The sequence below is a fragment of the Myodes glareolus genome, chromosome 9, assembly GCF_982192425.1.
Source record: "Myodes glareolus chromosome 9, mMyoGla1.1, whole genome shotgun sequence".
Taxonomy (NCBI): domain Eukaryota; kingdom Metazoa; phylum Chordata; class Mammalia; order Rodentia; family Cricetidae; genus Myodes; species Myodes glareolus.
In genome coordinates this window covers 91,282,171-91,298,784 of record NC_142034.1, presented here as the reverse complement: position 1 = coordinate 91,298,784, position 16,614 = coordinate 91,282,171, and the positions used below count along the sequence as shown (strand labels likewise).

At 43.1% G+C, this 16,614-nt stretch overlaps 1 protein-coding gene across 5 annotated transcripts in view; it reads left to right on the top strand.

Moving 5' to 3' along the window:
* Fbxw11 (F-box and WD repeat domain containing 11) overlaps positions 1-16,614 on the top strand; it is a 103,285-nt gene that overhangs the window by 62,277 nt on the left and 24,394 nt on the right. For 3 of the 5 annotated variants that reach the window (XM_085694843.2, XM_085694841.2, XM_048436034.3), the window contains one exon: positions 8,489-8,714. In XM_085694843.2, coding sequence (XP_085550969.1) covers positions 8,489-8,714 — 226 coding nt within the window. Of the gene's footprint in view, positions 1-4,287; positions 4,351-8,488; positions 8,715-16,614 lie in introns of all 5 variants that reach the window. The other 2 variants (XM_085694842.2, XM_085694840.2) reach the window with 1 other exon arrangement.

Here is a 16,614-nt window from a genome sequence, read left to right as displayed (position 1 = left end):
ATGAGATTTAAATAGACATAAATCAGAATTACTCAAAGAACTTACAAAAGTTTTGTTAGAGCACACGGCCTCTAGTAAGAACTCTTGTTATTAGATTCTCAAATAACTGATTGGATGGTGGTAAGCAGGACTTAGCCCAGAGGTGCGTCTGTAATCTCCTCACACTCCATCCACAAGGAGCTAGGGCAGTGCTGCAGTCGCTGCATGTGAAGATCCTCACATGCTGTCCTTAGGGCCTAGCAGAGGGGCTGAAGGCACAGCACACACTCCTAGGGCAGTGCCTTTCAAGTGGCAGGGTGATTTTTGCCCTCCCCTTCTCTGAACAAGTGGCAATCTGGAAACAATTTTGATGGTTACATTGCCATGCGTCAGGCATAGGTAGAGGCCTGGGATGCCTCTTATGTTCTATAATGCAGCTGCCATAAAAGAAATTTTCTGTTCCTAAATACCAGTAGTTCCCAGGCCAACTGCCCCAGAGTCCAGCTGCTGTATTCCTGAGTGGATTGTTTGATCGTGGCTTCAGAATAGGAGGGTCTAAATATTTGCTTATTTGCATATTGCGCTCCTGGGAGATACACAAAGAAGACAAGAAGTGGTTACAAACAGGCAGGTGAGGGAGCCAGGTGGGTATTCAACCTCTCAGATTGGCTGACCCCATGGTTTCACCTGAGATTTGGATGTAACTAACCTTGAATCCACCTGAATCCTGAACCTGTGGGTGCTTGCCTGTTGGCTTTAAAACTCAGTGTGTGTGTGTGTGGGGGGGGGGGGAGGTGCCTGTTGTGCCTCCATGGCACTAGCAACTTCTCTCTTTTTTTAAATTTTATTTTTACTTTAAGTGCACTGTTGTTTTTGCCTGCATGTGTGTCTGTCTGAGGGTGTCAAATCTTGGAGTCACAGATAGTTGTTAGCTGCCACGTGGGCACTGGGAATTGAACCTGAGTTCTTAAAAGAGCAGCCAGGGCTCCCAATTGCTGATCCATCTCTCCAGCCCACAAAAGGCTCTCTTAAGAGAAGTTCCCATGGTTGCCTTCGTCGCTTACCCCACACAGCAGATTGGAGAAGTGCTTCTTCTTGTGCTTTCCTTTGCACCAGAGCTGTTTGTTGAAGTGGGAGTATTAAGACTCCTGCATAGTCAGTCCAGTGTTTGCAGATACATGCTGCGCTCTCGCTGCAGCTCCTGCTGCTGGGGGCTGCTTGGGTCTAACTAGCTTGAGGGAAGCAGCACGAAGCAGACTTGGTTTGACTTGGCATTAGAATGCCTTTCAGATTGTATGGTAGTCTGGTTGCTTACTGAACTGTGTGATAAATCAAGCAGGTGATTGTGTGTGCTCATGTGCATAGGCAACCTTTCTCAAACTTAGAGCCCAGGTCCTGTTTTCTCTCAGCATCTCTGATGCCATGTAGGATTAAATACTGTTTGGAAGTGATTTGCTGGGACTGTGGTTCAGTGGTCAGGTGCTTCCTAGCAAAACAAGGGCCCTAGTTTGAGCTGTAGAGGGGAAAGGTCATGAAACCCAGTCTCATCAGCCTAGCTTGAGTGCTGTCCTCTATTGGTTGCTTTTTCCAAGAATCTGTAAGAGAAAGCTGGGGAAATATGTAGGAGGGGAAACTTATCATGTTTCATTGAAGTGTAATCGATTAGCCTCGGTAGTCCAGCCTGAAGAGAATAGTTGACATTTCTTCAGAAGAGCTATCTTCTTCTCAAGTGTACAAATAATGCTTTCCCTATTTTAAATAGATGAATTAAAATTTCTTGCTGTAATGATGGCTGTTAACTAGTGTAGTCTACAGGACTCCTGAAGGGTTTGCTTCTTTCTTCATTGAAGAAAAACATCATGGTGTGTCTTAGTTAGGGTTTGATTGCTCTGAAGAGACACCGTGACCACAGCAACTCTTATAAAGGAAAACATTTAATTGCGGCTGGTTTACAGTTCAGAGGTTTAGTCCATTATCATCATAGTGGGACATGGTGCTGGAGAAGGAGCTGAGAGTTCTTTTTTTTCCTTTTTAAGTTTTATTTATTCTATATACAGTGTTTTGTCTGCATGTATTCCTGCACACCAGAAGAGGGCGCCAGACCTCATTACAGATGATTGTGAGCCACTACCATGTGGGTGCTGGGAATTGAACTCAGGACTTCTGGAAGAGCAGCCAGTGCTCTTAACCTCTGGGCCTTCTCTCCAACCCCAGAGTTGAGAGTTCTACATCTTGATCTGCAGTCAGCAGGAGATGTAAGCCACACTAGGTCTGACTTGAGCTTTTGAAACCTCCAACAAGGCCACACCTCTTAATAGTGCTATTCTTTATCGGCCTGTGGGAGCCAATTCATTCAAATTTGCTTAGGTCAGAACCACTCTTTGTAACTGCCATACTCAGGCAGTAAGGAACCAAGACACTGAATTCCAGAAAGTTTAAGCTTAGAATATGGTACAGGCCTTATGAATTATGAGGAGCCTGGCTCTCTTCCACTTCCCATCTGTTTCGTGCTCTTCTTGTGCTTCCAGCCATGCTTCTGTCTCCTTGCCTTTTTGTTTGTTATTTTTTGTTTGTTTGTTTTTCGAGACAGGGCTTCTCTGCTTAGCCCTGTCTATGCTGGAAACTCACTAAGTGGACCACGCTGACCTTGAGCTCATAGAGATCCCCTGCCACCTCTGCCTCCCAAATGCTGGGATTAAAGACGTGCAACATTGCCTGGCATCTCCTTGCCATTCCTGGCTGCTGCTGCCGTGACCTGTCTATCACTTTGTCATACTCAGGGACTTTGTCATACTCAGGGACAAGGTACTGAGTCACATTCTCATTTTGCCGACTCCAAGGCCGTTTCAGGTAGCTGTGAACCATAGTGACTTGGAGAGACCTTCATAAGCATAGCGTTTGCTCGCTGCTTCTCCCTCTTCTGCTTCAGGATTGTCCACTATTGCTACTGGTTTTGAACACGAGGTCACACTGCCTGCCCCTTCCTCTCCCCACCCTCTTTCTCTTGTCACTGGCCTTGACATTCTGGAACTTTTAGACTCTCGAGGAGGCTTCTCCCTCCCTAGCCATTCTACTGCCCAGGTTACTGAAGCTGTAAACACGCTTTAAGGTGACCTTGGAAAAGCAGTGTCAGCGCAGGGAAGGAGGGTGATGAAGGTGGAGCTTCATCACCAGGAACAGCACTGGTGCTCACTGCACCCTGTGGCTCTGTGTGATGAATGACTTCCCTTCCCCAGGCTTCCACACTGAGTGACCACGTCAATATTCTAACTTACTTTGGCTCTCCTACTGTGCCACTGAGGTAGAAAGCAGTGATTCTTGTTCAGTGGTGACTCCAGTTGACTGTTGGGGGTTTCCCATTGATCTGTTGGGAAGTTACTCTGTGGGCACTGCCCAAACATTTCAGGACTTAAGAGATAAAGGGAAAAGTAAGGAGGGTTTGAGAAAGAAGTTCACACCTGAAGATGTAAACAGATCTCATAATGTTGGTAATTTTAATAGATCTATAATGAACCTTCCAGAAAACAGTAGTTAAGTTTTGTGCTCCAATCTTAAGAGTCCTAGGTTTGGGAAGGAACCTTAGAGAGCTAGCCCCGGGCAGCTTGTGAGCTGTCCCTCCTTTTAACACAACCCTCCCACTTCCCCTTCTCATTAAGGCTCCACTTAGCTGTTAGGTAGGAGCTTCAAGAGAGAAAACCCAATCAGGTATAATCTCTGATTAGTGGGTATCTGTTGAGCCACTAGGTCACCAGAAGGGATAATTACACAGTGCTTCTTTATGTAGTAAATACATAAATGGGGAAAAATGTGTTCTGAAGGAAGGCAAGCCAGATTGTTAGTGACTAACAGCATCCTCCTTTTGAGGGAGAACATTGGGGCACCCCTGTATGCTATGGAGCTATGGAGGGAGGGAGAGAGGGTACTTGGAGGGCCTTGTCACTTGTAATTCTAGTGGATGGAATGCATTACTGAACAGCAGCATTCCAGGAGACATTGTGTGCAACCATTGGGAACTTGTGAGCACTAAATTTCCTGCCACAAGCCAAAAATGATGACGATGAAGGTGTACCTCAACCCTACCCCACAAGTGAGCTGGTTCCCAGTCCTGCCCAGCCTCCATTAGTGAAGACTATATACTTACTGTTGATACATGAAAGCTGAATAGCTTCTTGACCCAGAATGACATGTTAGCCACAAGCCAGAGTTTGCATCCATCTACTCTAGTTTGCGATCTCAAAGTTTGTCTTGTAGTCACTTAGGTTTTGCAGAACTCGGCGTAATTCAAATAACCTGTTTTTCCCCCTTTAGAGCACTTCAGTTATGGAAGATCAAAATGAAGATGAGTCCCCAAAGAAAAGTGCTCTTTGGCAGGTAGGCATGATAAGCTAGCAGATTGCTGTAGATAAACTCTGCCCTTGCTGTGTCCTCACTGAGACCGGGGCCCAGCCTCTGCTTTGTGTAGGCAGGATTGCTAGATTCAGAAGCCACCTACTTGCCTATCGTTTCCTCAGGGAAAGGTCCTTACTAATAGTAAATAACTTGGGAGTTTTCTGAAAGATTCCAGAAGGGCAGTATCCTAAAATACTGACTCTTTGGCCCAGGATAGATCACGTGGAAATTCTCCATCCGGGAATGGTAGAAGCTTTTAGCTTAGAGCCAAGGACAAACAAACAAACATAAGCAAATCCTACCCTGCGGTCAGAAGGACTGCTTTTCTCGGTTTGCACCCCCCCCCCCTTCCTATAGGGTACTTTCTCTTTCATTTCAGTCTCTGTGGATCTCTTCTTTTTTCTTCCAACCTCCCAGGATTTGTGGTGGGAGTCTGGGGACATGCAGACCTTCATGGTTTAAGTGTTTTTACTAAGGATTCTGTTAAACATTTTCTTGTGAGGACATGAGTAAAGGTGTGTATAGAACAAACAACAAAGCAAAACAAAAAGTTACCTGGGCTCTTTGGCTAGAACCTACAGAGGTAGGTTAGTTAGCTAGAATAATATACACACAAATTTAAAATGAAGTGAAACAAGTAAGATAATGCCAACAGGGTTTGTCTGGGTCCGCCAGGGAGCTGGAAGGAAAAGCTGGGAAATGTGTATGTGCCCTGTTTGTGTTTTTTTGAGCACCATGTGTAAAGGGAACATGCACGACCTTCTTCCACATCTGCATGGCCATCGTTCTCTTCACTGTTGACCTTCAGTTTGCAGTGACTCCCAAGTCTTTAGCATCCAGGTTTCTTCATCTGTCTATCTAGGCAGTTACTCGGTAGGAAACTCGATGGTAAATGAAATAACAATCCTTTTGCCTATCAAATGAGAAAATACTGTGTGAGTTAGGAAGCAACACAAATGCAGGCTTTTGCCATAATTGTGTTTAAGCTGTAGTGAAAGCAGATGTTCTGGGAAATGGTCACCTAGAAGTTGAGTAGAGAAGGAAAGGACACATGAAGTCTGTAGGACTCCACAGTTGGCATTCTACACGCACGCAGCCTTGTTCTTAGTGTGCTCTCCTTTCCGCAGATGATCGCATTCATAACACCGTTAAAACTCCGCAGCTCTCTTTGTTCCTTCCCATCGTTCAAAAGCTGCCTCTCCTTAGTGCAGCGGAATTGTAGCGGCCACACTGTAGCCGTTCCTTGTAGATATTGTGTTGTAATTTGCATTACCAATTGCTTGCAGTTAGGCAGTCACTTCTATTTTTTCCTGTTATAACATTATGATACTGCTATGCTTAAAATAACATAGGCATCTCCTTTTATGCCTGTTGATATTTATTACAGCAAAGAATTTTTAACTTCATCTCAAGTTCTTCTATTGAGTAGATTAGATGGGAATGCCTTTCAATAAACAAAACTTTTAAATGCCTGTTCAATGCTGCCCTCTGGTGGTAACAGATGAATTAACAGTCGAATTAACCTTGCTTCCCGGATTGGAGATGGCCTGGAGAGTTAGTTGGACATGAATGGTTAAAGTAAATGAAGTGGAAGATAAATGCTTTCCGACCATATCTCTAAATGTAGACACAAAAACTTACTTGAGATACAAAGCTGAAAAGTTGTTTTTGTTTGTTTGTTTTGTTTTTGTTTTTTGTTGTTTTTTTTGGTCAAGGAAGGCCAGAAGTTTCCATTGAATATTTAGAAACTTTCTTCAATAAGTTTAGTCTAGTTTAATTAGGGAACATACCAGTAATAAAAACTCTTAATTCCATTTAAGGCATTGGAAACAAGTTTATAATGGAATTAATGAACATTAGTAATTCATCTCTACAGGTCTGAACATCCTGTTAGTATATACAAGTAGATAGGCATCAGAGGAACAATGGACAAATGACTGGGCAAGTGTATAGCAAAAGCATTGATGTGGTCGGGTGTTGGTGGATCACGCCTTTAAGCCCAGCACTCTGGAGGCAGAGGCAGGGTGGATCTTTGAGTTTGAAGCCAGTCTGGTCTACAGAGCGAGTTCCAGGACAGCCAAGGCTACACAGAGAAACCCTGCATTAAAAAACAAAACAAAGCAGAACAAAACAAACCCCTGATGTGATTGTTTTTAAATAGAAGGTGCTATGCTTCCTGGCATTAGTAGTGTTTGTGGCTTTGAGTCTTATGGATGTAGACTAAATCGTTGTGGTGTGCAGGGTGTGTCTGGTTGCACATATGTGAGTGTGCAGATATGCCTGTACATTGAGAGTCTTTTGTCATTTTCAGCCTTACCCTTGAGCTGGGATCTCCTGCTGAACTGGAAACTTGCATTTTCATCTCTCCTGGCTAGCCACCGTGCTCTGGAACCTGCTTGTTCACATGCCTTCATGCTAGTGTTACAGACATGTGCAACCATGCCTGGAGTTTTAGTGGATGCTGAAAATTTGAACTCAGGGCCTCGTGCTTGCACAGCAGGTGTTTTACTTGCTGAGTCATCTTCCCAGCCTCTAGGTTGTTGGATACGGTCATCCAGAAGTGATATGGATGGCTTTTTTCTTTGTCCTTCCTCTAAGGCAATAGTACTAGAATTGAACCCTCCCCAGCACTTTATTCAGAGTTCTATGGTTTCAATTAAACATTTTAAGTTAATTAATTTAATAACAGATACACATTTTATAGTACAATATGGAAGCCACAGGGAAACTTTCTGGAGTCAGTGATATCTTTCTATTAAGTGGGTTCCTGAACTATCTCATTGGCCATCAGATTAGAGGACGCTGCTATGCAGGGACAGGTAGATGGAACTGATGAGAAAGGCATTGCTGTAAGGAGCGCATTGATCATATAGGAACCACCCAGGATGAATACTTTTCCGGGTATACAGGAGTTACTTTGGACTGTTTTCTGAGGAGTAGGACAGAAGAAGGGATGGAAAGCCTAAACTGTTTGGCCAACATTTATTAGTCATGGGAGCTAATAAAGAGGGGGTCAACTATTAGGAGAAAATGGAACATTGTAGATGGACTTATTTTCATGCTCCTTCTTCTAGTGAGATAGACCGGGGTTCTCAATGTGTTCCTCAAATTAGTCTGGTCTAGTGGACTCTGCAGTACCTAGGAACTTGCTAGAGATAACAGTTTCTAGGGCTCTCATCCAGATAGACAGAGTCTGTGTTGATAGGCTCCAGCTGCTAATACCCGAGAATCGTTAGCATTACTGTTATAGTAGCCAGCCAGCCCTGCTCCAGTTGGAATCATACTTGCCTGTGGTCAGCTGCAGACTAAACATATTAAGTGAGCTGGGCGGTGGTGGTGCACTTCTTTAATTCCAGTACTTGGGAGGCAGAGGCAGGCAGATCTCTTTTGAGTTTGAGGCCAGCCTGATCTACAGAGCTAGTTCCAGGACAGGCTCCAAAGCTACAGAGAAACCCGTCGGGCGGGGTGGGGGGGCATTAAATGAAAAATTTCAGAAGTGTAGGGGGAGAAGGTATGTGCATATTCACATAACATCATAGCATATTGTTTTAAGTATTCTATTGTCAATAATCTTTTGTGCATAATTTATAAGCTCAGCTTTATCATATATATATGAGAGAGAGAGAGAGAGAGAGGCAGAAACATGTAGCATTTAATATTCATAGGTCTAGGCATTTAGCTGAGGTCTTGGAAAATAACTTGAGTATACGAGTGACATTAGCTTTTAATTTTGAAGAAGTGAGACAGACCACTGGTAGCCAACCAGATGCAACCTTGTGAAGTTAGGCAGTTAGTTCCTCTAAGATGATCCTTTCCAATATTAGTTACCTAATGATGGGATGGTACTGTGGAATTGCATTGGGGAATGGTGAGCTTACATACCGGTCAGCTTTGGAAACAGCTGCCACTTCAGCAGTTACTCTGGTCATTAATTTAAGGATATGCATAGGCCCTGGCTCTATTTTAATTATGAAATGAATGAAGAAAGAAATTAACAGAGAAATTGGTCTAGGTTAAAACTGGCATTTTAAGGTTAAATCCGTAGGACAAAAAGTGTTTCTAATGAAATTGGTGAAAGGCCCTTCTAGCTAATTATTGTCTCTTTGTTTTTCCAAAACAGATAAGTAACGGAACGTCATCTGTGATTGTCTCCAGAAAGAGGCCGTCAGAGGGGAACTACCAGAAAGAAAAGGACTTGTGTATTAAGTACTTTGACCAGTGGTCTGAATCGGATCAGGTGGAATTTGTGGAGCATCTTATCTCACGAATGTGTCATTATCAGCATGGACATATTAACTCCTACCTGAAGCCCATGTTGCAGCGGGACTTTATCACCGCCTTACCAGGTAATCATGGTTGGCCTGACAGTTGCTGGGCAGTGCAAGATGCCCAGTCCTGGAGCCAGGATGCCCAGTCCTAGAGCCTGGGGAGAGCTGAGTGGATGTGTGTGGCTACCCTGTGAGCCATCATTTCTGGGAACGTTCATTGTGTTGTGGTTAGATTTTAATCCTTCCTCAAGTACCATATATTAAAATCCAGTAGATGTATTTCTAAGAATTCAGGCTGTTCCTGTGGTTGATCACATGGTAATGTTGCTGCTTCTTTTAGTTGCTTTTTGTTCTTAAAGATACACTTTTTATTTTGATATATATACAGTTTCTACTTTACCTTTACATGTAATTTTAAAAAATGTATGGCGTTTGCATGGTAGCTCATGCCTGCTTTTCCCAGAACCCTTTAGGCTAAGACAGGAGGATTATTTTGAGGCCAGCTAGGGAGACGCAGACAAAGACACACACAGGTGCACGTGCTCACACACCTCTGCTTTCCCTTCAGTCTGCATCTTTCAAGCCTCACAGCTGATGCGATTCACCTGTGTCTGAAGGGATGCCTTCGGAAACGGCTCAGAACCAAGGAAACGATAGTGTGTCTTTGTTATGTTTCTTTTTATTCCCCACCCCCTTAGTTTTTTGAGGCAGGGTTTCTCTGTAGCTTTGGAGCCTGTCCTGGAACTCGTTCTGTAGACCAGGCTGACCTCGAACGCACAGAGATCTACCTGTCACTGCCTCCCGAGTGCTGGGATTAAAGGCGTGCGCCACCACACACCAACTTCTTTTTCTCTTTTTTGTTTAGATTTACTTATTTATTTTATGTGTATGAGCGTTTGTATACATGTGTTAACCACATGTGTGTCTTGTGCCCATAGAGGTCAGCAGACTGTTAGGTACCCTGGAACTGGAGTTAGAGGTGGGTGTGAGCCACTGCTTGTGCTGGGATCTGAACCTGGGTCCTGTTAAAGAGAAGCAAGTGCTTTTAACTGCTGGGCCGTCTTTCCAGCTCTGTTGCATTTCTTGAAACTTGCTTCTCTATCCACTCCTCATTGCCACCCCACCACACTCACTCATGTATGTGTTCTCATAGGTACATTTTTCTGGCTAAGTTTTATTTTGATTTTTTTTTTAAGAAAAGGGCTTTGTATTTACAACAGTTTTAGTTTTGAAAAAAACTCAATGAAAAGTACAGAACTCTTGTGTTCCTGCCTGTGCCTCCCACAGGGACAGCCTCCTGAACTGTCAGCGCATTTATGTTTATGGGTGAGCATAGTCACTCCCACATCCATATTAGACCTTAGGGTTCACTGTTGGAGTACATCTAATGGGTCTGGGCCGTAGGTGAACCTGTACCCACAGTCTCATTTAAGGTAGGTTCATTCTGCTTTGGGTTTTTAACAACTTTTTCCTTTCTAATTTTGAAATCTTTCATCTTCAATTTGGCTAGGTAAGATATAGTACTCTGACTCCTGAAGGGAATACTGGCTCTTCTTTGATACAGTGTAGTGTCCTTATTGCCACCATGCCAGTTTAGGCCTTGGGACCTCCAGGATGGCCCAGTGCTCCTGGGCCTGGAGCTTGAGCTTCAAAGTGACGGAGAAACTTCTGACTTCTCTGTACTCTTCAGAATTTCAGTTTATTTTCTGCACTGGGAGTGTAAAGAATATTTGAGAGTTAGCTGAGGAAGGCTGGACTCTGCTGGTTTTTGATGCCAGAATGTTGTTCTGTCTTCTATTAGTTGTTTTCCATTAGTGTCTTTAGAAAAGCACAGCCTTTAATTGCTTAGTTCAATTTCTCATTAGGCAGATTAGAATGACAAGGTTCAGAAGAATTGGGTGAAATGCCTTTGGGTCACATGGCTTGTTTGCCATGTGCCGTTGTAAAATGATAGTAGATAGGCATTGGCTCAAAGTTAGCAGAAAGGCTAAAATCACTCAGTTAAGATCCTCTAGGAAATCCTTACCTTAGCCCTGAGTATTAAATAAGTGGTTCATAATTGTCTTAGTTTGCTAGCTATTGCTATGATCAAAAGCAACTTGGAAAGGAAAGGGTTGATTTCAGCTTACAGTTCTTCATTAAGGGCAGTCAGGGCAGGAACTGAAGCAGAGACCACGAAGGAACGCTGCTAACTGGCCTGCTCTCCTGGCATGCTGGTTGCTTTCTGATAGATCTCTAGCCAGTGTCAAGTTGACAAAAAAATAAACAGGACAAAAACCCAGTTCATAAAATTCACTTTTAATTGTGGAGGGTGGGAGGAGGGGCCTTTCATTGTGAGAGAGAGAATGGAGGTGAATGGATTCATGTGTGTACCTCCTCTGTATGTAGCACAGCATTTTTGTCACCAGAACTCCAGAGCCTTGGCCATTGAGCTGCTCCAGGAAGGGTCAGGGAAGTCTTTCAGTTGATGATTGAATTATTCCTCGTCAGTGACTGCTGACTAATGAAGCCAAGCCTCATTCTCTCAAGCAATCTGTTTGTTGTTTGCTTTTTCTGTTGTTTTGGTTTTATTTTCTTTCCTCTCCTTTGCTTTCCAAATGGTTAGATGTGGATGATTGCCCCTTATGTTTACAGAATAGCCACAAGGTGGCACTGTTGAAGTTCCCCTGATAGTTTCAAGCGGCTCCTCTGGCAAGTGCACGCACAGCCTTGGAGAAGAGGCAGAACAGATGAACATGTGTTATGTATATAAATATGGTTAGTTATAATTGCATACAATTCAGTTTTCATTACAGCGAATTTTAAGGCATTGTCCATATCTCTGTTAAAGTGGAATTTTGTGGTATAGAATGTTACATGAAATGAATGGACTGTTGGCTGGGACATGGAAATATTTCTGTTAAAATGCTATTTGTTTTAACAGGATTTTATATGAACATATATACATATGTCAGTGTATTTCATACTTGAGAATCTAATAGCCGGGAACAAGTTGATTGTGTTTGTGACTAGTAGACTCATATTAAACCTGGCATATACCAGACCTATGCTGGTAGAGCATTATGGGGAAGATAGGTCTGTGTGTGCTTATGTAGGTTTAATAAGATGCAGAACAACTTTTAATCATTCAACTAGTTCAGTGTTCAGTCTTTTCAGTAAGTACCTTGAGTTTGAATTTTTACTGTTAAGATTGACAATCACTTTAAACTTTGATTGTGAAAAACAGTTCAAAAGTTGTCCATAGTTTTGGCTTTTTTAAATGCTTACTGTGAACATTGTACCTGTCAGTATAGGAAAAATGGAAAATGTTTGTGGTTTCTGGCTCCTTTTGGTTCAGTGGAAAAAGTGATAATTATGATACGCTTTTCTAAAATCATGGTAAATGTTTAGTCTGCAATGTCAATTTCTGCAGGCTGAGTTTGTGGTTTGTAAGAACTGTTGTTAAAGGGGAATTTATACATTTAAATAGAGGCAGATTGTACTTCAAAGGGGATGATAAGTCTTGCTGATCAATTTGGTGAAGTATCTGTGCAATCAAAAATGTTGGAACACTTAACTTCCTGACCATGGCTTATTCATTTGTCTAGCCCCCAAGTAAGGACAGAAAGCCATTATAGACTGTAAATGTGATAGACTAGATCAAAGGTCACAGTAGATGGGCAGGAATGAGCTAAAACTTTGGGCTGGATGCAGGGCCAAAGACCCAGCATCACAGAGTGGAGAGTGTGAGCGTGGAGTTAGATAGCCCCTAGGCTTCACACCGCACATTATACACCCCATCTTCATCTGTGTGGGGAGAGGATTAGAGACAGCGTGTGTGTCATATGCCTTGCACCTGGTGGTGCTCCGTGTAGGTGTTTCCACTATCGTGTGGTTTTCTGAATAGTGTCATGGGAAGCCCTTGGATTTGTGACCTGTGCTTTTTTTCCTGCTTTTATAGCCCTGAGAGCTACATATTCCCAGGAAAGGCTTCCACACAGTGGTTGTAGGTTGTTGTCTTGTTTTAAAAGGTTTCTAACTTCAGATTTTATAACCAGAGCTGTGACTAGGGAAGCAAGGAGCAGCAGAGCTGGGGAGGAATGGAAGTTTCTTTACAGCTATTCTTTGAAAGGTTTCTAAAGTAATGGAAGTTTTTGTATGGTCTAAGCAGCTGTGTTAAACCGACCCTCATCAAGGGCATTGAACTGACATCACACATTTGAAGTTCATTTTGATATGGTGATTTTTACACATTGAACTTTGAAATCGGCACCTTTTAATTGTTTGAGTTTATTGCTGACATTTTCCCAGGTTCTCACGTGGTGCCTGTAATTAGCATCAGCAGCACTTCCAGAATTGTGTGTGCAGTGTCAGGCTGCATTCAGAGGCACTGCTGCGTCCTCATACTGCCTCAGGAGGGGGAGGAGGGGCCCCACTCAGCATGATAGAGTAATAAGAGCCAGGCACACTGCTTAGAAAAGTACTTAGTTTAACACCCCAAAGCACTTCATTCACCCTGACTAAAAGATTGCCTTGTGTTCAGTGACCTCCTTTTCCTTAGTGGACTTGAAACCAGAAAGTTCCAAGATTTGTATGGCTCCTCAGGATGACTTCTGAAGATTCTTCTATTCAGTGGCTCAAGGTGCCCCAATAGAGTATTTGATTCTTATTTCTCTCAAACCATTTCAGGAATATGGGGCTTATACTAGTAGAATGGAAACTGTAGCTGTGTTTTCTTTGCAGACTAAGACCATGGTAGCCTCCTTGAACATCCGAATCAGCTAAGGAGATGGGAGGGGGCAACTGAGGACATTATTGAGTATCTGTTATCTGTCTGGCCCTTTATGTCTCTTATGTTATTAGACTTCCCATTGGACTAGAGAGATTCCTTCCCTGTAAACTGGGTATTTAGAGTGTTTATTTGGAGAGTTACTTTGCAGATTATATGTGCTAACTCCTTTCATTACTCAAGATGGTTCCTCTGTTATGGACTAATGATATCCAAAAAGAATAATAGATTTTCTTATGGCTGTTCACATAGCAGTTAACTGAAACAAAATGTAAACCAGGATATGTGATTAACAGCTGTTACATTTCCGTAAAACTAAAGCATGCTGACTCCTTTAAGGATGATGTGAATTTAAAGTAGTAACCAAAAGAAAGGAGCCTAACCTTAGGTGTCACTGGGATGTTGTTTAAATGAACTCATGATATTTGAAAGAGGAAATATGTAAGGGATTTATGTATGCAAAAACTTACTGGTGGCTTAGTTGTGAGGAATCAGTGAGGAGGAAAGATCCAAGGCTGCATGGGTACCCTTGCTATAAACCAATAGTCTCCAAATTGTCAGAATTAGGAGGCACTTCCAAGAGTATGGATCCCTAGGCTGCCTTCTCCAGAGGTTGGGTCAGTAGAAAATCTGAGGGATCTATTTTTGTTACTGTGCCTTTGAAAATCAGTGACCCTAATTGATTCTAATCCAACACATGGCTTTAACATCTTTAGCATGGTTGTAGGGTCTGGTTTATTAGTAAATTGGAAGTTTGGGTGCTGTTCTGGTTCTTCACAAGTGATGGGAGCCATTGAGACCTGGAAAGCCAGCTTTCTAGTGCCCGCTTGCCTTGCTGTTTGTTTCATCTCTTCAAGAATAGAGGATTTGAAAGGAGAATTGGTTTGGACATGTTTATAACCAATTAGGTGGATCTAGTTAGTGATGTGGGAGTCATGTAAAGTGGACTGTTAATATCCTGTGTAGGGCTAGAAGAGGAAGTCCAGTGAGCCCCCAGAGTTAGAGAAATCCAAAGAAGAGCTAAGTGAATTTTCTCATGGCTAGAGAAATGTAATGTAATTATAGTTAGGATAAATATAGATTTCAGTTTATGACAGCTGAAAGATTCTGGAATTTAAATCCATAGTCTTACCTATGGTGGGGAAAGAGGTGTGCCTGTGACTACACATAGATGTAGGGGAGGGGGCGTGAGCACGCTGGTTCACGGGTGTTTGAACTTTGGAGAATGGTATCAATAACGCTGAGCTTCACATCATGTCAGATTATACAGAGAGAGTTGAAGACAAAGTATCCAATCACCTGGAGGGAAGTTACAACAAAAGAAGGGATACTGTGCTTACTTGATGGCATAATGGTAATAGAAAACGGCTTGTTTTCACTCTTGTTTAACGTAGTTCTTTTCCTGAGAATAATGCTCTTAAGCAATAAAGGAAAGAAAAATTGCAACCAAGCAAAACATGAATATGTCTAGAAATCCTGCAAGCACATTTGCGGGGCAGTGACAGAGCTTGGGACTGGTGTTCAGAACTGGGGAGTTCTGAGAAGGTACTGAGTGTGTTGGTGTAGCTGGGCTAATAGTCTTACCTGATGGTGCCCAGAGAGAACTGTGGGGTAGCTTTCTAGGGTTTAAGAGCTGGGGAAGTGTTTGTAGGATGTCAGCTATCATACTGGATGTTACTCTTTAGTACATCTTAATTAAAAAAAGTTAATTGGCATCTGAAAAGATTAGGTAGGGTATGTAAGCCTCAAAGGGTGAATGCAGGATGTGAAAGATCTTTTGGCTCTGGGTTATGAGCTGGCGGTTAATTTGTTTATATGTGTTTTGTCATTTTTCTCCACTGAGAATAGGCTGTATATGTTAAGAAGGGACCCAGCGCAGCTGGTGCCAACCTGCAAATGCAGAGTTGCAAACCTAGTAAGTACCAGCAAGAGAGTGAGCAAGTAAGCCAGTTTCGGCTGATTCCTCTTCTGCCTGCTCTTAGCAGAGTAAAGGTCAGAAGAATGGTCTAAAGATGTTAGTGTCTTGATGAGAGCTTCTCCAGGTGTCTCTGAGGACTGACTTGACAGATGTGGATTAAACATATAAATGACTTAGAGAGCTGGTGGCTGAGTGTTAGGACCCTTGAGTATTACCGGATTCATCACTGATAGCCTGCAGGGGAAAGCTACTGTTTTGGGTGCTGTCCTTGGTTCTGACCCATTTCCTATGTTTGTTCTCAACGGGGGTAAAAACAACCTGTTCGCTCATTATGCAGGTCTACTGAGCAATACTCCCATTTCTGGATGCTAGAGGCTGAAGTGGCTGGGTCACATGGAACTTTTGAAGCTGAATTGTACTGAGGATAAGGATAAAGTGTTGCTGATCTATCCCACCAGTGGTCAAATTCAGAATTAAGGGGGCTTGTTTTAATAGCAACTGGGGAGAAGGGCATAAGACTTTAACTTGCAACCATCTCAGGAATCTGCTAGGATATGGTCATGAGGGAAAAGAGGTCAGTCTTTGACTAGGTGACTCTAGTAATTCGAGTGCACAGGATAGCAGTGGTGCCATGTAGCCTTCATTGTCAGGGGTGGAACTTGGGGATTAGGTGTAGTCCAGGGTAGAATTAGTACATGAAGGGCCTGGAAACTTGTCATTAGCAGTGTAGCTATGTCGTTTTGAACCATGCAGCAAGCCAGCGTTCCACCTGCCCCTGGCTGGTGACACTAAGCCTAGTGCTGCTGAGCTTGAAAAAGAGAACACCAACCCCCAGGGAATGCTTCTTGCTCTGAAATCTTTTCTTTAGCTTGCTTTCAGGTATTGTGCTATAGGGTGGCTGCCACCACCACCAACACTTAGTAGAAAACCAAGACACAAGGGTGTTTCAGGGTTTGGTTTGTGTCATAGAACACAGTGTACACATGGTACACAGTGAACTTAGGATGTGGAACTCGAATGTTCCAGGCTCAGGGATGAGTTGTACTTCCCGTAGCTACAGAGAACACACCTACAACTACAAGGAGGAATGTAGCAGATGGTGACGGCACTGTGCATGGCGAGCTCCATGGGAAAGTTCAGACAGAGCTGCACATGAATCTCTTTGCAAGGCCCCTCATGTTGTGTGAGTTTGTCTTACTTGTGTTTTGGTGTGTGTGTGTGTGCACCACAGCACTCCTGTGGCAGTCAGAGAACAACTTTCGGGAATCGATTATCCCCTTCCACTCTGACTT